This window comes from Hemiscyllium ocellatum, chromosome 10 (genome assembly GCF_020745735.1).
Source record: "Hemiscyllium ocellatum isolate sHemOce1 chromosome 10, sHemOce1.pat.X.cur, whole genome shotgun sequence".
Taxonomy (NCBI): Eukaryota; Metazoa; Chordata; class Chondrichthyes; order Orectolobiformes; family Hemiscylliidae; genus Hemiscyllium; species Hemiscyllium ocellatum.
In genome coordinates this window covers 41215243-41237581 of record NC_083410.1, presented here as the reverse complement: position 1 = coordinate 41237581, position 22339 = coordinate 41215243, and the positions used below count along the sequence as shown (strand labels likewise).

At 42.5% G+C, this 22339-nt stretch overlaps 1 protein-coding gene across 1 annotated transcript in view; it reads right to left on the bottom strand.

Annotated features, from left to right (window-relative positions):
- The window catches only part of LOC132819400 (TNF receptor-associated factor 5-like), a 69030-nt gene that overhangs the window by 8785 nt on the left and 37906 nt on the right, over nucleotides 1–22339 (bottom strand). Inside the window, exons 4-8 of the mRNA XM_060830883.1 lie at nucleotides 19578–19679; nucleotides 13540–13701; nucleotides 12255–12332; nucleotides 5345–5419; nucleotides 5172–5264 (exon numbers count right to left, since the gene is read on the bottom strand). Coding sequence (XP_060686866.1) covers nucleotides 5172–5264; nucleotides 5345–5419; nucleotides 12255–12332; nucleotides 13540–13701; nucleotides 19578–19679 — 510 coding nt within the window. The remainder of the gene's footprint in view (nucleotides 1–5171; nucleotides 5265–5344; nucleotides 5420–12254; nucleotides 12333–13539; nucleotides 13702–19577; nucleotides 19680–22339) is intronic.

The window sequence follows — 22339 nt, the reverse complement described above, 5'->3', positions numbered from 1 at the left end:
GCTGAATTGTTTAGTATAAGGCACTCTGACATTAAAAATGCTCTGAGTAATGGCATAACATAGGAAAGAGTCTGCTTCAAGATTCTCAGATACTGCACTCGAGATCTTAGTGGTGAAGATGCAAAGCAGGAAAGTATGTATGTATGGGAAGCCAGGAGGCCCTCCAAATGTTTGGAAGACAGTGGGGCCAGTCAGCTCTGCTGGACAATACCAGGAGTCAAGCCCAAGTACCTGTACAGAGCTGCATAAAGTTCAATGACCTCACGAATGGTGAAAGCCAGCAAATTTGTCTTCAAACGCCACATTCAATCAAGTAGACCACAATCTCAGATGCTGCTCATCTCCTAACAGTCAGTGACAACAGAACTTTTACTTAACAATCACAGTTTCCCTCACCATCAAACATTGAGCACTGCTGTAAGCTTCACACCCACATCTACACAGCTATTCTACTGACAGCCACATCACACAGGCAGACTACGCCACACTCACTGACAATCCTCTCCATCTCTCTCAGGAAAAGACGTTGCACAACTGGAAACAAAGCAAACTTACAGTGTGGGAAAGAGGCCTGTCCTTACTGCCAGGCAGGAGATCACCATCATTGGAGTGGGTAGAGGTGAAACCATAGAAGATGACAGTATAACCATACCTAATCCTCTTTCTCACATCCTACCTCCCCAGGCAGTGTCCTTTTCCATCCTACACTCACTTCTGATTTATAAGCTGCAGACTGTGCGAGTATGCATCTCTTACTTTCTCCAATATTGCCTCTCACCACAACTTTACCCCTCTACTTAATTTCTTTCCAAATACTCAGGAACTGCAGCAACCAGATTGATAGGTGGAAGATGAAAACACTAACGATGAAAAAACATCAGAACTTCATTTACAATTTGTTACCACTAGGGCAGAGACTGGCACTGCCTGTAAAGTGGAGGACAGCATCGATGCAGTGTAAATTTCTGAAGATGCACTGAGCACAAGTGGCCTGTATTGGCCGGGGTAAGTGTTGCATAGCTGTCAGCTCACTAGTGGGTGGACTCTCCTGAAGTCTACCCCAGAGACCTCAGGTGAACATTTTGATGGGACGGACTACAGAGGAGGTTAAATCAAGCGCACAATATAATGCTTGGCGCTTTGGCAGGCCTGTCAGAAAGCCTGCTCTGGATACAAAAAAAAAGCACAGAGGGATCCAGCATCAAATTTGCAGAAGGGTCTGTACAGAGCTTGTAGCCTAATTCTTTCAGCATGAAACTGGTGACAAACTCACTAGCATACCTCTGAATCCAACTATGATAGAATGTCCAGTAACTGATACATCACCTTTCACTGCAGCTGAAGAAGCAGCCCCCGCCCCCGTATCTGTGTTAACTAAAGCTAAAGATTTGCTTGCTGCTGCCATACATGTTTGGACAGCTGTCAGCGTGACAGTGGATTGTAGTGTCGAGAATATTTCAGCTATAGTCCAGCAATTTGTCCTTCAACACAATGCCAGAATGGCTGAGGTTATACTAGGGACTAGCAATGTCTCTGTAAAGACTTGCTGCCTTCTCTCATGATGGCAGTATTCAATGTTCTGCCAGAGCCTTGGCCTGTCAGTCAGCCAACCTGACTATGCTAAAACAGTGCTGTCTGAAACTAGGCTTTGTAGGCTCAGAGTCGGTCATCTTCTCTCTGCAGTCTCTCCCACTGAAATTCAGCAGCTCCCAGTCACCATGCTGCGGCCATTGGATTTGTATTGAATAGGAGCTAGAGGGCAGGAAAATGGACCCTGATGACAAAGCCTAAGGGAATGCATGAGGATGACTGATTGGTGTTTGTATGCCATTTGACATGGTTTGATTTCTAAATTTGGTTTGGAATGTATATTTCTTGTTGGATTTATTGTTTCACATTGTGAACACTGCAGTGGGATTGACAGAGGGAAGGTGAGCTCAGAGAATGAGGGACTAAAGTTAGGGTTACAGGGTTCACAGTCAGGTGGGTTGTTCATACAGAACCTGGGTAAACTTAGGTTGTCCAGTTTACCTCCTCCACTATGTCCTCTGGTCCTCAGCTACTCTCTGTTTAGTTAGTGGGAAGGGCTGTGCCCTCATGATGGTGTGACACTAACACACAAAAGACCATCATGGAATCTGGCACACACTCTGGAGAAAGTGAGGACTGCAAATGCTGGAGATCAGAGTTGAGAGTTTGGTGCTGGAAAAGCACAGCAGGTCAGGTAGCATCCGAGGAGCAGGAGAATTGACATTTTGGGCGTAAGCTCTTCATCAGGAGAGTACTGTAGACGTCCCCCAGGGTGCTCCTCAGATTGGCCAGCAGCTCACAATGGGTGTGATTTCTGCTTTCAATGTCCCGATGTCCTGAAAGGCATTTAAATTCAGTTGGGCTTTCTGCTCAGGAGCTCAGGTTTGCCACTGGTTCTTCAAATGGTCGGTTCAATGCACATCAGTTGCACCAAGTCCCACTCGCTGTTTCAGTAGGCTAATGGTCTGCTTCATCTCATTTTGTACAAAAGCAAAGCTTTTATGATTACTACACTGCAAAAGTGCATGGATTGCACACTTAAGTCATGAGCAATGTTGTTATATTCGAATAGCTAGTAGGTTGGTTGTGATGACAAATGAACAGTGGGCTGCCACAGAATGAAGGTACCTGATATTTGCAAGGACCCCAGTGCAAAAATACTGTCCCCCTCACCATGACAATGCAACCCTTACTCTGCTCTGAGGCTGCAGTTGTGGAGACTGCCATTGCTAGATTTCAGTGAGAATGTCCTCACTCGATTGTTAATATTTCAGGTAGTGTATGGTTTCTTGCTGAGATTCAGACAAGTTGCTTCCTGAACATCCTGAATGTTATGCAGGGAGCCCTTCTCTCCCTCCCCCTGCTTCTTATTGCAGCCTGTTCTGATCTACAAGCCCTCAGTTTATTCTCCAAGGCAGATGACTACTAGTTCATCCATGTGTGGGAGTAAGTGGTTTGTGGTTTAGAATTTTTACAGCCAGCAAAACTGACAAAACTTTACAGACACCACCTGCCACAGAGGTCCCTGTAGACTTTAGCAGCTTTAAAGAATGCTAGAAAGTATCCGACACTTGCACAATCACAACAGCCAATAGAAATAAACCAACAACAATGCTGTAAGTAGTTGACGATGCCTTAAAACAGCATTGCTAGTTAGGCAGAGTTTTCTTCCTGCTGCTGCTTGCATATCCGTGCAAGACTAAGAAAAGGCAATAGCTGGATTATTGAACTTCAAAATGGTAGTGTCGATGTCCACTCACTGTTAGAAGCTGACTGATAAGGTGAGTGGCCCACCCTGCATGCTTCTGATGGGAGCTTTGTGCACAAACACTAACACATTTGCCAATATGGTGTCTGGCTTGACTTACTCCAGATGTGTGCATGTGCTGTGAATGCCATTTTAGACCACCAAGGGTGGTGCCTATAAGATAAGCACCATGCACCCAAATGTGCAGCCATATTTAACAACTGGTACTTAATACTGCTACTTACATTAATCAGAGACTATAGGAGGTTGAACTCTTCACTTTACCAAGTAGTGTTAGGTGGGTTATTAATTTATTTGCATTCATGTTGGCCCTAAGTTTTGGAAGCATAAGGAAAGCGGTTTATATCATGGCAGTACTGAAACGGGAATCTGGGAACACTTTCAGGGGAGGTTTTGAGGCACAGTGAGTAGTGTTCTATTTCTGAGCCAAAAGCTCCTTGTTCAGGTTTCACGCCAGAACCTGATGGGCACAGAAGATACATTTCATAACATGGTTAAACAAGTTAATTTTCAATGAGTAAATCCTCTCTATGGAAGACACTAAGAGCAGCAGATTCTGCTGGTCAGCCTTGCTAGATGCGGAGTGGTGTCCTCTCGTGTTATAGCGGCACGGTGGCACAGTGGTTAGCACTGCTGCCTCACAGTGCCAGACACCCGGATTCAGATCTCGCCTCAGGCGATGACTGTGTGGAGTTTGCACGTTCTCCCCGTGTCTGCGTGGGTTTCCTCCGGGTGATCCAGTTTCCTTCCACAATCTAAAGATGTGCGGGTCAGGTGAATTGGCCATGCTAAATAGTGTTAGGTATGGGGCAAATGTAGGGGTATGGATGGGTTGCGCTTCGGCTGGTCAGTGTGGACTTGTTGGGCCGAAGGACCTGTTTCCACACTGTAAGTAATCTAATCTAATCTAAAGCTTCTGGTTTATCTGTTCCAGGTGAACATTTTCTGCAATTTGTTTCAATGTGTCATTGACACAGGAAGGAAGAATACTTTGAGGAGACTGGTGTCTGAGATGACCAGATGATCATGAGCGCTGGGAATGACTACAAAAAGGTTTTCTGGAAATGTAATGTAAAAATAATAGTGCTTACAGAATTGTAAGTTAGTTGAGGGTAATTCCTCAGCAGCTGCTTGAGCTGACACACAATAAAGTTAACAGATGATATTTTCCTCACAAGAGCTTTTTGAGAAAGAAGTGGAGGAGAGGTCCCCGAGATTTGTCCATTTGGCTTCAGTTCAACACCTTGCTCAGCTCATCCTTGAGTTGGATCCATGCTACCTTTCAGTTTAATATCTCACCCTGCTCATGAAGACGAAGAAAATATTACAGCAGGCAGCAAGATCAAATTCTGCTATCTTTCCACAGTCCCTCTCATTCTGGGCTGGTAAACCGTTCTCATGGGTTAGAGGTTACACATCGGGCTGTGTCTGGTCTAATTATGTACTGTATTTAAGTTGTAGTTCTTCAATAAAATTGCTTGCAATCCCTCAATCCTTTTGGATAATCTGTGAAATGAACAAATTTTACAGCAGGGACAAGCAGGGTCTGTGAAAAATGGATTCATTTCACAGGAATTTCCCTGGATTTGAGCAAAGCAATGGCTGGTCTGAGATCAGAGAACTCTGAATGGAGGATTCCTGCAATTGTAAACATTGAGGATGTTTTCTGATGTATAAAAGGCAGTGCAGGCTTTTGAAACATAATTTTGAGACCTAAGTGTCATAGGTGCTCAGGAAACTCTTGGAAGCCTAAAGTCTGGAAGGATTGAGGAAGGAGCCTAGGAGCAGGCCAGAACATTACAAAATCAGAGATTGCAGGCATCAAGTCAAATTGGCAACAAATAATATGCAAGTGCTTTTCAGAAAGCATTACCTGTTCTTCTAATTTAGTATTGATTGTAACAACGAGCAACAAGTGTTCATTTAAATAAGAATGTTCATGTTCCCTTATCATCCACCGCTTTTCCTGTAAAAGTAATGTCACAATTATGCATTGTTTTATGATTTTAAATAATTGGTGATATGAAAGTTAATATTGTTGCTTACCTTGACACGGCAACCATATTTTTTGTAGCTACATTCCACTTCAGCTTCTGGACATTCCATCAAGTGTGTGTCAAGCTGCAGAGAAACCATAAATATTTTGTAACACCAACTCAATGGAGAGAATGATAATAGCTGTCATTATCTGAATGTGTGATTGGAACTCCTTGATAAAATTAACTGTGGATCCAAAATTGGGCCCTTCCAACTTAGAGGGGAAAAAGTGTAGTTTGGGTCTTTTTGTGCGAATCAAATTGACAGAAGGCCATAAAATCTTAACTGTAGCGCCAGGGACCCGGGTTCAATTTCAGCCTCGGGTGACTGTCTGCGTGGAGTTTGCACATTCTCCCTGTGTCTGCGTGGGTTTCCTCTAGTTCCTTCCCACAGTCCAAAGATGTGCAGTTCAGGTGAATTGGCCATGCTAAATTGCCCATAGTGATAGGTGTATTAGTAGGGAGTAGGGGAATGGATCTGGGTGGGTTACTCTTTGGAGGGTCAGTGTGGACTTCTTGGGCCGGAGGGTCTGTTTCCGCACTGTAGGGAATCTAATCTAGTCTAATCCATTTTGAAACACTCCAGGGCACATTGCAGCATGTTAAGATGTAATAGACAAAAGCTCCCTTCGTTCTCACTCAATCCCATTTTGAAGAGACATTTCTTGTCCTTTGAATTTGTGAGTTCTATTTCTCAAAGCAGCCATTCACATGCTGTGACAAGAATGAATTTATTCCCTAATTGTATTAAAACCAGTTTCATGTAAAAGAGATGCACCATGGATAGTAACCCCTTAAATGCACATTTATTTAATCAAAAGTTTGCTATCACCTCATCAGTCTGGACCCAGAAATGAAAGAACAGAACAGTCCCTCTGCAATTTAGCAAAATTGTTGCTGTTGAATTGTTGACTCATTTATTTGAAGGTTAGCATCAAGCCATGATTATTCATTTTAAGGAAGTGTTTCTCATTCCCATAGTACTGAAGGAAGTGTACATCATACCACAATCTTCTATTATTAAAATTAATGATGTTTTTATGCCTGGGAAATAAACTCTGCTGAATTATTTTTCACACTGAAAGAAAATACCGAAGAATTATAGAAAATACATTAAAACAAATAATGTTGAATACAGCAGTATTAACTTTTTTTGTACCTACTTCTTCTAAGGCAATACATAGTTATTTAATTTCTTCAACCCAAACTTATAAATAGGCTGAACACTATTATGAAGATCAAAAAAGTAACATGGAGCTGAATTTTCCCAGCCCCAAAAAAACGTAAACAATGCTGAGTCAATTGGGAAAAATGATAAGGTCAGAAAAATGACAGTCACAATGTTAAGAAAATAAGTTCAACTTTCCACCCAATGGTGAGACAGAGTCATGCCAGTGAGTGACAAGGGGCCTATTTGTATGCATTTACATTTCATAAATGCCTAACCACCTCATTTACATACAGTTTGCTGTTCTCTCACTAGAGAATCTAGACAGTGACAACTCCTGACAGGAGGGGCAGAGTCAGTAATGGTGGCTCCAAATCACCGTTTACAAGTCTGGGCCTCCATTTTGGCCAACAGTGCCCAACATCAATGGGCAGTGACAGTCTGCACCCCCTATCCATGAAGGCTGATACTGGTCATGTACCAGCCTCACATCATCATGGCATATTTCAGACCAACATCTTGTATTGGAATGTTGCAACCAAACTGCTTTGAGTGAAGGGGCAGGCACCAATCTCATGCATTGATGCAGGGTGCAGTTCACAGATCTAGGCTTGCTATCTTAGTTCTCACCTAAGATGTGCCTGCTCAAACCATCTCTGCCTTGCCTTGCCTTTTTTGCACTGTGTTACCTTGAAATGTGAAAGCTCAGAGTTCTTCTGTCTCGCCTTGTCATTTAGTGGAGGCACAAAGCCAGGCAGCTTGTCAGCAGTAGTCAGTCAGAGATGAATATATTGGTGCACCTCATGTCAGTCAGTGTCTGGTCATCCATTAATTGGGCTGTTCATCCAAACTGGTCAGGGGGTGGTCCACTGTCAGTCCTGGGGGCCTGCTAACTCAGAGTCATGGGCTTTGTTGGGGCCACTGATGTGGTAGGGAAGTTGAAGTCAGTAGTGTGGATTGGAGCCAGCAAAATTAGATTAGATTAGATTACTTACAGTGTGGAAACAGGCTCTCCGGCCCAACAAGTCCACACTGACTCGCTGAAGCGCAAGCCACCCATTCCCCTACATTTACCCCTTCACCTAACACTACAGGCAATTTAGCATGGCCAATTCATCTAACCCGCACGTATTTGGACTGTGGAGGAAACTGGAGCAGCTGGAGGAAACCCACGCAAAATGGGACCAACTCAGCATGTAGTGGGGGGGGGGGGGGGGGTGGAGAGAAGATGGTCTATTAGAGGACTGGGTACAGTGGGATTGGAGAGTGCAATCATTGATGGTTATCACCATCCTGGCTTTGATGGGCAAGCCAGTGCATCACCACACTTATATCTTAGCTAATCTTGGAGGACTGGAACCGGGAGTAATGCTGGAAGACGAAGTTGTATTTCAAGGAGCTGTATGAGATCATGTGGAAGCTAAGAGTAGAGGTGGTGCCAGGGAGTGCAAGGAAAAGGAACATGAAGCTTTGTTGGGGGGTGGAGGGAGGGGGTAAGGTGAACAGGCTGAACATGTGACTCACTGTGTGAAGTGTGATCTGTGTTGCCTTCCACCTTCATCTGAATCACAGATGCTCATTGGAAATAGAGGAGGCTTTGACTACAGCTGGAGTAGATGGAGTAAGTGTTTCTTTCTGTCTGAGCAGCAGGCTGTACATGGCAATAGCATTAATCAGACATTACTCAGTACAGGATAAAGGCATTTGTTGTCATAGAACCCTGCATATGTCCAATTGTGGGGATTATAAATCTTGGTCACAAGCAACCTTGACCATTTCATTGGTAACTGCAGATTGATCACAGTTAGCACAAACAACATCAAAAATGGCATGGGAGGGCCACCATTCTTCCAAAGACAATCCAAGGTCTCAGACTGCAAGAGGATATGAAGGTAATTTCCTCTCACCTTGAACTGTAGGCATCTGCCAACATACTCTTCAAAACCCAAGCTGCCTTTCTAAGAATGCAGGGTGGGGTGGGGTGTCAGGTTTTCAGTAATCCTACTGTATTTACAATCTCCTACTGTATTTGTGTGGCATGTCTTGTGCTGCATACATTGGAATAAGGTCCATTATGTCAAAGATCCCTGACAAGATAGTCCAGAGCCATCCTTGTCAAAGTCCACCATGTCCCACTGTATCAGGATGATGCTAAATTGTCAGTTGTGTAAGATGTGAATGCTGACTACTCACATTACTACTGACCTGTTTTGTTTCTGATATTTCCCCCACAAGTTCAGTGGAACTGTGATCAATGTAACAAGCGACAGCAATGGTTACTGTCATTGTTGTTATGATTCTACGCCGAGGAACAAATACACCAGCAAGCCCAGGACCACCAATAACCTCCAGTGGCTGCCAAATAGTCTCCACATGAAGTAGTCACAGCTGAAGGTTCTCTCAGAAAGGGGGAGGTGGTACAAGAGGTCCGGAGTCTACCATCCTCGATGCCATTTCCACAATGGTCACCCTATTCCAGTGATCATCAAGGCAACAACTGAACTAAATAGTTATGCAACTAACTGCTTCCAAGGATCCAATCGGGACCTGTGTGGGTTTTCTCAGTCCACGACCCACAAATGCATGGAGGCTATTACCGAGGCAATTTGTGTCAGATCACATGGCTTCAATTTGATTCTCCATGACAAGACAGTGCTGCAGTGGAAGCAGTAGGATTTGCAACATAGCTGCCTTCCCAGGTACACTGAACTATAGACTGTGTACAGGTTACATTGAGAACACCATATCATAATGCAGCAGTTTTCATAGATTCCATTCCATGAACAGATAAAAGTTGATCTGTGATCACCTCAGAGTCGAGAAGTCTGCACCACTCTGGAAGTTGGCATGATGCCTATATTTTTGAGAACTCTCAGATTTCTGCTTCCTTACAATGATGATTACTGTGTGAGCAGGGCTGCTCTGTCCTTTAAGCATGGCTTTGACTCTCACTCAATCTCATGAATGAGTTGGAGTGCAGATACAATGCTGTCTATTTTTCCACCAACATCCAAAATGTTATTTGTACAATGCAGCACTAGCTAAATCCAGTTTGTACAGAGGTCATGGTGCAGCTTAACAGGATAGTGGTTAGGTTACTGCATCCCCCTACTATAGGAAAGATGTAAAACTTGAGAACAGGTTCAGAAAAGATTTACAAGGATGTTGCCAGGGTTGGAGGATTTGAGAACTGTTGTCCAATCATGGAACCATACCTAATGATGGGCTACATGTTCAGAGTTCTGCAAGTACAAGTTGGGTGAGTAGAATCAACTCTCTGCCCATTGCAAATGACTGAAGGGGCATGCCATTGGATACAATCCACAAGTCAGACAGTCAGAGTCAAACAGCATGGATACAGACCCTTTGGCCCAACTTGTCCATGATAACCAGGCTTGCAAATCTGAACGAGTCTCATTTGCCTACATTTGGCCCATATCCTTCGAAACATTTCCTATCCATCTACCTGTGCAAATGTCTCTTAAATGTTATAATTGTACTCACCTCTATCACTTTCCTGGCAGCTCGTTCCATATACAGACCACCTTCTGTGTGAAAAAGTTGACCCTCAGGTCTCTTCCCCTCTCACCTTAAACCGTTGTCCTCTAGTTTTGGATTCCCTTACCCTGCGGAAAAGACCTTGCCTATTCACCTTACCTATACCACTCATTACTTTATTAACGTCTACAATGTCACCCCTCAGCTTCCTACATTCTAGGGAAAATGTCCCAGCCTATCCTTATAACTCAAACTTTCCAGTTTTGATAAAATTCTTGCAAATCTTTTTTGCACTCTTTCCAGTTTAATAACATCCTTCCATTTGCAGGATGACAAGAATTGTATGCACTACTCCAAATGTGGTCTTACCAATGTCTTGTACGGCCATAACATGATGTCCTAATTCCTGTACTCAATGCCGTGACTGATGAAGCTAAGCATGCAAAATACCTTTACCATCTTGTTTACCTGTGACTCTACTTTCAAGGCAAGTATGTATCTGCATCCTTAGGTCTCTCTCCCAGGTCCCTACCATTAACTGTGTAAGTCCTGCCCTGGTTTGTCTTACCAAAATGCAGCACCTTGCATTTATCTACATTAAATTCCATCTGCCATTCTTTGGTCCACTGGCCCAGTTAATCAAGATCCTGTTGTAATCTTAGATAAAAATTTTGACTGTCCACTTCCACCAATTTTGGTGTCAATCACAAACTTACTAACCATGCTTCCAATATTTTCATCCAAATTATTTATATAAATGATGAACAACAGTGGATCCATTTGTGCCAGGGCACACAGATTCACCTAATTTCCTCATGATCGGGCCAGTGCTGCATCCCGAGCAATAATCTTCAACAACAAAGCTGGCTTTCCTCCTGTGCAGAGCACAGACTGTACTCACGTTGCACAGAGAGGACAATTTTATAACATGGCTGAGTTCATTGATGGGAAAGGGTGCCATTCTATCAACATACACTTGTGATTATTGGTACCACTCTGTAGCACTGTGGGGTACACCAAGGACTCTCATGATTCTACTGAGTTTCAAGAGCCAAATGCTTTTCAAAGACAGACAAGGGCTCTCCTTTTCAACCATGACGAATGACTGCATAGTGCAGCACCCTGATTTGAGGCGGAGAACACTTACAGTGTAACCCATTCTTCGACCAGAGCCACCGTGAAGCAGACAACAGGCCTTCAGAAGATGAGGTTCTACTGCTTAGATTGGTGTGTTGGTGCCTTGCAGTATACTCTGGACCAAATGTGCTGCATAATCCTGGTATGCTGTGCTCTGTCCAAATGAAGGAGGAAAAGAGAGGATGTGATGGAGGTCGATGAGCTTGGAGAGCTGTCTTCTGAGGAGGAAGGGGAAGCTTTGAATAGGAGGAACATTATCTGCAGCACAATAGCCAGACAGGACTTGATTGACCACCACTTCCAGCAGATGTGCTGGATGCAGTATTCTCTAATTTACTGTAAAATCATTGGCACTGGAAAGTCAATTGTTGTTTCAAGAAGCAAATGCAGTTTCTGTTTGTTTGAATTCTGCTTGTTTTTGGTGTTGGTGAATAAAAAGGAGTGTTTTGAAATGATTGAAGGCTTTCCTGTTTGGAGAATGGCAAGATGCTGGGTTACGACAGGCAGAAGGGAAACAGTAGCAGGATTGTAAAATGAGATGTGGCTAAGGACATATAGTTAATCCTGGCCCTGATGCTTAAACAGCAACAAGGAAAGGGATGGGCAGATGTATGTGTAAGGAAGTGTCAGATGTGCCACCCTATCTGCCATGAGTAGCATTGGTTTGAGGGTGATGTCCCAATAAATACACTGTTAAAGGTAAACTAGACTGCCAACATTTGACCATGTATAGGGTTGTGGTTCTAAGATGACTTGGCTGTCAAGGATTCTGGGGTATCCCATCAACTGGGGGATGAGGGGACTTCCACCTATGGTCAGTCAGAGAACCAGGCTAGTATTGTACACGGGGCATTTGTCACCTGGTTAAAGAGGTGAAGTTGGGACCTTTGCATAAGAAAACTCGCTAGGCGTTGCAAGAGAAACCCCCCCCCCATGAAGCACTTCAAAAATAACATGTAGTAATATCTGTTAAGAGTCAGTCCTGCATCATGGTGTATTGTGGTGAAAAAAAAGGTGGAGAAAAATGCTAATAAAATTTTTAAAATCAAACATTATTACTGATAATTAATGCAGCTTTATGTAAATATTGCAATTTTATTACTTAAGTATTGCTCACCTCACTTCTTAATAAACTTTTACCACAATTGTATGTACATTGGATCGGAAAATTTGGACATGCAACTGCTTCATGCTCCTTGTAAAAGAAAAATGCAAAATCTGTAAGTAATACCAAATTAGATGCATCACAAACAATCAGGTATATTAATTATACTAACTGATCATTGATTGAGGTTCATCATATGATTAGCACCACTTTGATCTTTCCAGTATGAAAGAAAAATAATCTAATAGCCTTTGGAATGTCCTCCCAAATGCAAGAATGCAAGAATGAACATGGTCGGCATGCTGGCTGAGTGGTTAGCATTGCTGCCTCTCAGCGCCAGGGACCTGGGTTCAATTCCAGCCTCGGGTGACTGTCTATATGGATGTTGCACATTCTCCCAGTGTCTGTATGAGTTTCCTCTGGGTGCTGCAGTTTCCTCCCACAGTCAGAAGATGTGCAGGTTAGGTGTTCAGGGATGTGCAATGGCCAAGGGTAAATATAGGATAATAGGCTAGGGGAATGGATCAGGGTGGGTTACTCTTCGGAGGGTCGGTGTGGACTTTTAGATTAGATTAGACTTACAGTGTGCAAACAGGCCCTTCGGCCCAACAAGTCCACACCGACCCGCCGAAGCACAACCCACCCATACCCCTACATTTACCCCTTACCTAACACTACGGGCAATTTAGCATGGCCAATTCACCTGACCCGCACATCTTTTGGACTGTGGGAGGAAACCGGAGCACCCGGAGGAAACCCACGCAGACACGGGGAGAACGTGCAAACTCCACACAGTCTGTCGCCTGAGTCGGGAATTGAACCCAGGTCTCAGGTGCTGTGAGGCAGCAGTGCTAACCACTGTGCCACCGTGCCGCCCTACTTGTTGGGCCAAAGGGCCTGCCTCCACACTGTAGCGATTCTATGTTTCTCAAACTGTGCCATGGAATCTCTACAATAAATCTGAGGGGCCAGATTGAGGCCTTGTATTAAAGTCTCTTTGAAAGGACAATGCATATAACACTCCCTCAGTACAACACTGTAATGTCGACCATCAGTACATGTTCAAATCTTAGAATCCAGGAGTTTTTGCCTCTGAGGTTATGGTGATAATATGTCGAGAGTCACAAAATAGCCTCTTGTGTAGACAGGAGAAATCAGGAACAGCACGTGAAAACAAAGTCTGATATACAGAACACCAAAGCATTAAGTACCTTTTTAATCCTCAATAGCACAACATTACGTAGCAATCACGAACTGGCTAACAAAATAACTGATTAACCACCAAATATGCTGTTACCTTAATGTTTTTAAAGATCAGTTTCACTTTGCAATATTGGCAGGCTTCTTCTCTGTATTCACACACAGTTTGCAAATGATCCATTAAATCTTTTCTATGTAAGATAGCATCACAACCATTGATACATGTTACATGTTCAAACTCGCATTTTTTAAGGTGATCCTAAAAGAATAGAGAAAATTAATTATCAGTAAGTCATAGATTTTGACTTGGTCAGTATTTATCTTCATCAAGAAAAATGCTGTCATGAAAGTGAATAACATCCTTTTCACTTTTGACACCAATAACGTCAGTATAAAACACCAGCAGCCCAAACTGGCTTCTTCCTTTTTTTTTGAATGACCAGAGTGTGAATGCAAATTCAAAGGAGAAATTTACTAGTTCCGATTGGAAACTCATTGGCTGCATCTGGACAATTTCCTGATATAGGCTCCAAACAGGTGAAAACCTGTTTCCAGAGCACTCAATTCAAAATTTTACCCTTTAATGTGTGCAATCAGCCAGATTCCCATTGGCTCTATGGCACAAATGAGAACCTGCGCTATAAAGGAATTAGTTTGATAATGTGCAAATCATACCAGTTCACATTGTGAACTGTACTTCAACTTAGGCATTATGTTAAGTCACTGCATTCCATAGTTTCCCCCTTTCCATCTTAAATATTTCTACTAAGGTAGATAGAATAGCAAAATGACAAACTATGATACATTTCAAAACAGATTTCTGTAGAAAGTGAGGAGAAAAACATTGAAGAGACTGAGTTATGAGTGTAATATACTAGATATTTGGATATTCCTCTCTGTGCATTGTCTTCCTACATTAGAACATTTGAGCAGCTTTGTAAATGTTAATGTGTCCACTCAAACCTTATAGAATAGAATCCCTACAGTGTGGAAACAGGCCCTTCTGCCCAACAAGTCCACACTGACTCTCTGATGTGTAACCCACCCAGACCCATTCCTCTACCCTATTATCATATACTTACCCTTGACTAATGTACCCAACGTACACATCCCTGAATAATATGGGCAATTTAACATGGCCAATTCACCCAACCTGCACATCTTTGGACTGTGGGAAGAAACCGGAGCACCCGGAGGAAATCCAGACAGACACGGGGAGAATGTGCAAACTCCACACAGTCGCCCAAGGCTGGAATCGAACCCAGTTCCCTAGCACTGTGAGGCAGCTGTGCCAACCACTAAGCCACCATGCTGCCCTACTGTGCAAGATCATAGGTATGCAACAAGACGCCCTCAAACAGAAGCTCGAAGGATTTCAAATCAGCATCTTTCTGCAATAAATGTAATATTGGTGGGGAAACCTTGATCGTGCACCTTGTAGAAAATTAATAGAAGTCTGCAGTTTGTTAATTTTTCCAAGTTAATTAATTTCTTCACATTTATTTTGTCTTTGCATCAGACAGTTAGACTGACTGATGCAAAGAGAAAAAAAAAATTAGATCACCTCTTCCAGATAATTTTCCTTCATCTCGTAATGATTAACATAACTTTTTAATGTGTATTTTAGACTTTCCTATTTTGAGAATCAAAGTTTAATACCCCAGTAACTCACCTCCTGGCTCCCAAAGCCTGTCCACCATCTAGAGGAATCAGGATTGTGATGGAATACTCTCCATTTGTCTAGATTGGGTGCAGCTCCAAGAACATTCAAGAGACTTGACACCATCCAAGACAAAGCAGGCCACTTAATTGGCAGCCTGTTCACTACCTTAAACATTCTTCCTCTTCAATCCCGACTCTCAGTGGCAGTGCAACATAGCTACAAGATGCACTGCAACAATTCACCTAGGTTTACTTGATAGCTCCTTCCAAACTCTCAATCTCTACCACCTAATAGGGCAAGGGTATCAGATACATGATAACACATCCACTTCAAAGTTCCCCTCGAAGTTACACAGCAACCCAATTTGGAAATATGTCATCTTTCATACACTGTCGCTTTGTCAAGATCCTGGTATTCCCTTCTTAACAGCACTAAGGATGCTGGAAACCAGATTCTGGATTAGTGGTGCTTGAAGAGCACAGCGGTTTAGGCAGCATCCAAGGAGCAGTGAAATCGACGTTTCGGGCAAAAGCCCTTCATCAGGAATAAAGGCAGAGAGTCTGAAACGTGGAGAGATAAGCTAGAGGAGGGTGGGGGAGGGGAGAAAGTAGCATAGAGTACAATGGGCGAGTAGGGGAGGGGATGAAGGTAATAGGTCAGGGAGGAGAGGGTGGAGTGGATCTCAGGAGGACCAGTTCCACCACAGAACACTCCCAATGGCCTCCTTCTTTAGATACTGCAATTTTCCTTCCCACGTGGTTAAAGATGCCCTCCAATGCATCTCGTCCATATCCCGCACCTCCGCCCTCAGACCCCACCCCTCCAACCATAACAAGAGCAGAATGCCCCTGGTGCTCACCTTCCACCCTACAAACCTTTGCATAAAACAAATCATCCGCCGACATTTCCGCCACCTCCAAAAAGACCCCACCACCAGGGATATTAGATTACTTACAGTGTGGAAACAGGCCCTTCGGCCCAACAAGTCCACACCGACCCGCCGAAGCGCAACCCACCCATACCCCAACATATAACCCTTACCTAACACTATGGGCAATTTAGCATGGCCAATTCACCTGACCCGCACATCTTTGGACTGTGGGAGGAAACCGGAGCACCCGGAGGAAACCCACGCAGACACGGGGAGAACGTGCAAACTCCACACAGTCAGTCACCTGAGGCGGGAATTGAACCCAGGTCCCTGGTGCTGTGAGGCAGCAGTGCTAACCACTGTGCCACCGTGCCGCCCTAAGATATATTTCCCTCCCCACCCCTTTCCGCCTTCTGCAAAGACTGTTCCCTCCGTGACTACCTGGTCAGGTCCACGCCCCCTACAACCCACCCTCCCATCATGGCACTTTCCCCTGCCACCGCAGGAACTGTAAAACCTGTGCCCACACCTCCTCCCTCACTTCTATCCAAGGCCCTAAAGGAGCCTTCCACATCCAAAGTTTTACCTGCACATCCACTAACATCATTTATTGTATCCGTTGCTCCCGATGCGGTCTCCTCTACATTGGAGAGACTGGGCACCTCCTAGCAGAGCGCTTTAGGGAACATCTCCGGGACACACACCAATCAACTACACCGCCCCGTGGCCCAACATTTCAACTCCCCCTCCCACTCTGCCGAGGACATGGAGGTCCTGGGCCTCCTTCACCGTCGCTCCCTCACCACCAGACGCCTGGAGGAAGAATGCCTCATCTTCCACCTCAGAACACTGCAACCCCAGGGCATCGATGTGGACTTCAACAGTTTCCTCACTTCCCCTTCCCCCACCTCACCCTAGTTCCAAACTTCCAGCTCAGCACTGTCCCATGACTTGTCTGGACTTGTCCGACCTGCCTATCTCCTTTTCCACCTATCCACTCCACCCTCTCCTCCCTGACCTATCACCTTCATCCCCTCCCCCACTCACCCATTATACTCTATGCTACTTTCTCCCCACCCCCACCCTCTAGCTTATCTCTCCACGTTTCAGGCTCACTGCCTTTATTCCTGATGAAGGGCTTTTGCCCGAAACGTCGATTTCGCTGCACCTTGGTTGCTGCCTGAACTGCTGTGCTCTTCCAGCACCACTAATCCAGCACTAAGGGTGCACCCACTCTGCACAGACTGCCATTTGTTCAAGAAGGCAGTTCGCCCGCACCTTCTCCAGCATAGTTGCAGATCGGTAATAAATGTTCACTTATCTACTAATACCCACATCCTGTGAACAAGAAAGCAAAAAATCCAGTTGCAAAGATTCACTAATCGAGGTGAGATCAGTACAGAATAATTTCAGCTAGTGAGTAGATACATTTGTACTATTCAGGCAGAAGAATAAATGTAGCATTTTCCACACTGTAAGTAATCTAATCTAATCTAATCTAAAAAGCATACGGTTACTTGAAAGTCAACTACCAATTAGATTTATGGCAAAGACAAAGCACAAGAAACGGAGGAACTGTGGTAGAATTGATACAGCTTAACTGGAGGAGAGAAAACACACAACATGTGGAAAAGGAAGATTTTTGAGATTTGACCAAAGTAATGTGTGGTGTTTCACCAGGGCTTGTGCTGGAGTTGCTCTTATTTACAGTGTACATCAACAAATTTAGACTTAACAATGGAGGAAAAAGAGTTGAAATTTGACCATGACACCAAATTAGGTGCATAGTAAATGATGGTGAGAACTATGCAGGGCAGAAGGATGGAGATAGGCTGTCAAAGTCAGCAAATGGCTGTTAGATATAGTTCAAAATATAAAAGTGTGAAATAGCATATTCTGGAAGCAAGAATGTGGAACACGAATACACTTTAAAAGGTAAGATTTTAAGTGGGTTAAGTTGGTGCACTCTCAAAAGGTTACTACAGATGGCAGCACAAATAATATGCCCTACAAAAGGAAAACAGAAAACAAACCATAAATGAAAAGGTAATGCCAAACCTGTATGAGGTTTTAGTTAGATAGCAGTAGCTGTATTATATCCAGTTGTAAACATCTATTACAGAAAAGGATCTAAATGCAATTGAAAAGATAAAGGGTGGATTTGTTTGGTTGATAGCAGGCGTTGCAATTGTCCAAAGAAGCTTAAGTGCATTTAAAAGTTTAATTTAAGGTGTTTGGTTAGATAACATTCAAATACAAAAAGAGTTAAGCTAAGATAAATAATTATGGATTGTTTTCAATGGTTAGTAAGAAACAAGCAAAAACATTTTTAAAAATTACAGAACAAATTAGAAGAAAGATTGAAAATTTCTCTTTACACAGCAGGTGGTTAGAATGTGTGTAAAATTTGGTCAAAGGTTACAGACGACTCAGAGAAGTTGAGGAGTCACAAATGGTTCACTGAGTAATGAAATATAACATAGTTAACCTAAGAGAGAAAAAGAGTTTTGCATGGAGGAGTCTTGTAAAGAATTGACACAGGTAAGAAAATTGCTTCCTGAATGTCAAGGACAGATATAACTTCTTGCTGAGAGCCCTCCTCCTTCTAGCATTTCTTTATTTGGTGTGAGCTCTGTTCATTCTCTCAGTCATGCTGTATTCCATGACAAATGCCTACTACTGCACATGAGTTTGGGAGCAACCTGCTGTGCAAAAGCCTTTGTGTTATGCCAAACTCTTTCAGCCATCACCATGATGCAGATTTTAGAAATTTTAACAAACTTCAGAAAGACTTGTACAATCATAGCAACAGGCAGAAAAAACAAGCAGCAACTAAGCCAAAAATAGTTAATGATCATTTTAAATAGGGAATGGAGTCATGATGGGCCATTCCTGCTACTGAACCTATGTTCAGGCAAGCACGGTTAGAAGTAAGCATTATCTGGAGTGTTAAACTCCAAAAATAGCAGTACTAGTGTCAAAACACTGTTACAGGCTGATTGGTGTCAAGATCTGCCTAATCAGCATGGGTCATGGGTCAAACATTGTGCTAAAAACCTCAAATTAGAGTTGAAAGTTCAATATCACAAGAACTGAAACAGCTGTTAGTCCAAATTTTGTAACACCGTCCCAGCAATGAAAATAGTGAAGAAGGAGTTGATGTTGAATTGGATAAATGGAATTTGCTAAAGAGTGAAACACCGAACTGTCAATAACATAATGAAAAATCTACAGCAGAGTAAAGTAAAAGAGGATAGCATTGTTATTCTGCATTATTACAGTCACAGAGTGATTGGAAGATCCAGTACCAAAAAGCAATTTCAGTTGACTATTAAGGACATAGTAACATCATCGTAAACTGCTTTCCTAAATTTTGCAAAATAATGAGAAACTATAAAATTACAGCAGAAATGCAGAACCGTGCTAGTATTAATGTATTTGTATAAATAGTTTTCATATGAAGAAAGATGGATAGAATTATGTTCTTTGCAATGTGAAATCCAATCGGAACAAATGTTACAAAGATGTCCATAAATATTGAGTCAGAGGGAAATCATCAAGACTTTATTAAATATTGTATAAACATTTCTACAGTACTCACCCCTAAACGTCCGAATGATGTTTTTACATTGCAGGCTGGTGAATTTTTACAGTACACCATCAAATTCCATACTTCCCTCTTGCAACAATTATCTCTAAATAGCTTTTAAAAAATGCACATATTAAATATTATTATTTTCTTAAAGTAAAAATGCTGAACTTTTCTTCTCAAATAGTCTCTACAAAAATAAGAACTTTACAAAGTACAAAGTACAGTCATTCAGTCCACAGTCAGACTAAGTAGTGCTGGTTAACCCTGAATTCAAATGAAGGATTCCACTCAGAACTATGATATACCTTACTCTTCAGAATTTAACTGGCCAGCTGAGTATTTCCAATACGGAAATAAAATAATGAACTGTGATGCTGGAAATCTGAAACAAAGCATCACGTTTTTGGCCTGGGGGACCCTGTGGCCTTCAGGAGTGAATATTAAGTTCAAGTATTCTAGAACCTGAACACCTTCATCTATGTCCTTTACCAACCGACACACCCCAGGCCCTGTTGTGACATGGGCTGCTTTCAGCATGGCCAACCCATTTTCAACTACTAATGGTCATCTTATCAGCTTTCCTTTTTCCTGAGCATACTATTGTCACTCCCTTTGTCTCCCTGAAGTGTCTTTTGCTTCTCTGGGTTCCATTGCTGTCTATTTCTCACTCCTTCTCCCACCCTTTGACTTCAGCACAAATATCACCTTTTCCTAGCTACAATTAGTTCTGAAGAAGGGTCACGGGACCTGAAACATTGACTGTACTTTCTCTCCACAAGTGCTGATTGACCTGCTGAGTTTCTACAGCAATTTCTGTTTTTGTTTCATATTTCACACATTTTCTGTTTTACTTTCAGTTTTCTATCAGTCATGGTTTTTTAAAAAAATCTTCACGTATGTGATGCAGGCTTTAACCTGTCTTGCTGTGTCACAAGTGGAGTTTAAAATAAGCTTTCTATGGGACATTGTTCATTCTTTAGTCTATCTAAAATAGAAGAAGCTGGCTGTTTCTTTTAGTATTCAGTAGGAATTTGTTACAACACTGATGTTGATAGGCTCTTGATGTCTCAGTGAATAGATGAATCATACTGAGCGATAATAAGCTAAGAAGGTTCCTTCTTCAGTTCTGGTGCATGTTGATTGAGCTAATGCATTTGAAGGTGTCAGAATAAAATTAACTTTGATGCCTTCAGTGAGGCAAGCACACAAAATAATCAGTAAGAGTGGCTGCTGATATTGCTATCCAGAAACTATGTGTAGATGCTAAATGTGTACCAAAATGGGCTAATTTGTGATACATCTTACCTTTTTGTGAGGAGCATAAACACAGGCACAAAATGGTGGGGCTGAATGGCCTGTTTCTATACAGTAAATTCTCAGTAATTCCATCTCACTTGTTCTTGGGAGTGTCCATCCATTTTTTGAGAGCAACTACCTGAGGTCACTCTGCCTGAAGCCTTCTAAACATTGAATGCTAGACATGACAGCCTAACAGGCAGCCCTGTCAACAATTCAAACACTTCAAATTGTGAGAAACATAGCAGAGGGCATGTTCCATCATTCGAATTAACGCACCCACGTACGTGTGGGCACAAAGTGATGGGAGGGGACAAGAAAGTCTGGGTCTAATAACAAAGTTTAATCAACAATGAATAATTCAGGTCCAGAGGGCTACTTGACCCTGCACCCGAACATATGCCTTTCATTTCTGAGTGCAATAGATACTGCACTTCAAAGGAATTCATTTAATGTGAAATGCTCTGAGAGGTATGTTAGACTTTTGCTATCTAGAACAAGGCAAGAAAATTTATTGAGGGACGATATCAAACTGTGATAATCCTCTTGTCAAAAGGCACATATTGGGTGTGGTGTCATTTACCATTACTCTGCAATATGTTCATTGTTATCCAACTGAATACAAATAGAACACAATAAAATGGCAATACTCTGCAGCTCTGGGACCAACTTTAAACAAGGGACAGTCAGTCAAGCTCTCATGAGATTGTTTAATAGAATATAAAAATATCAGTTTTTCCAATTTCTCCGAGGCTTTAGTAAAACAATATTTAAGCCTTTTTTTCTATATTACTGTGTCTCTCTAATGCAGTTCTTACTTGTGTGTGCTTTCAAATACTATCACAGCATAGATTTAAGGTCAAATTCATATCAACATGAATTTGATATCAAGGATCTGCATGTGAATTGATTTCCTTGTGATTTATGTAATTAGGCATGTTAAAGATATGTCATAACGTGCCTTGAAAGCACTCCAGTCACTAGCAGAATCTGAACCTTTCTCAAGCCCAGGCCATTTTCATGTCCAGGCACAGTTTTCTTCATAATTTCCTATTTTATAACAGGGATTGCACTTTCAAAAGATTTAATTTTCTTTCTGTACTTTTAAGTCAATGTCACTGTGTTCAACATGGCACACATATTGAACATGGCAGTTTCTTGTAAGCATTGGAATTTTATTGCTCAAGGCAGGGGTTGGCAGCATAAATTGGATTATATTTAATGAAGGAGAAAGTGAGGACTACAGATGCTAGAGATCAGAGCTGAAAATGTGTTGCTGGAAAAGCGCAGCAGGTCAGGCAGCATCCAAGGAGCAGGAGAATCGACGTTTCGGGCATGAACCCTGAAGAAGGGCTCATGCCCGAAACGTCGATTCTCCTGCTCCTTGGATGCTGCCTGACCTGCTGCGCTTTTCCAGCAACACATTTTCAGGTTATATTTAATAAAGTTAATTTGAAATTCTTTCAATATACAGC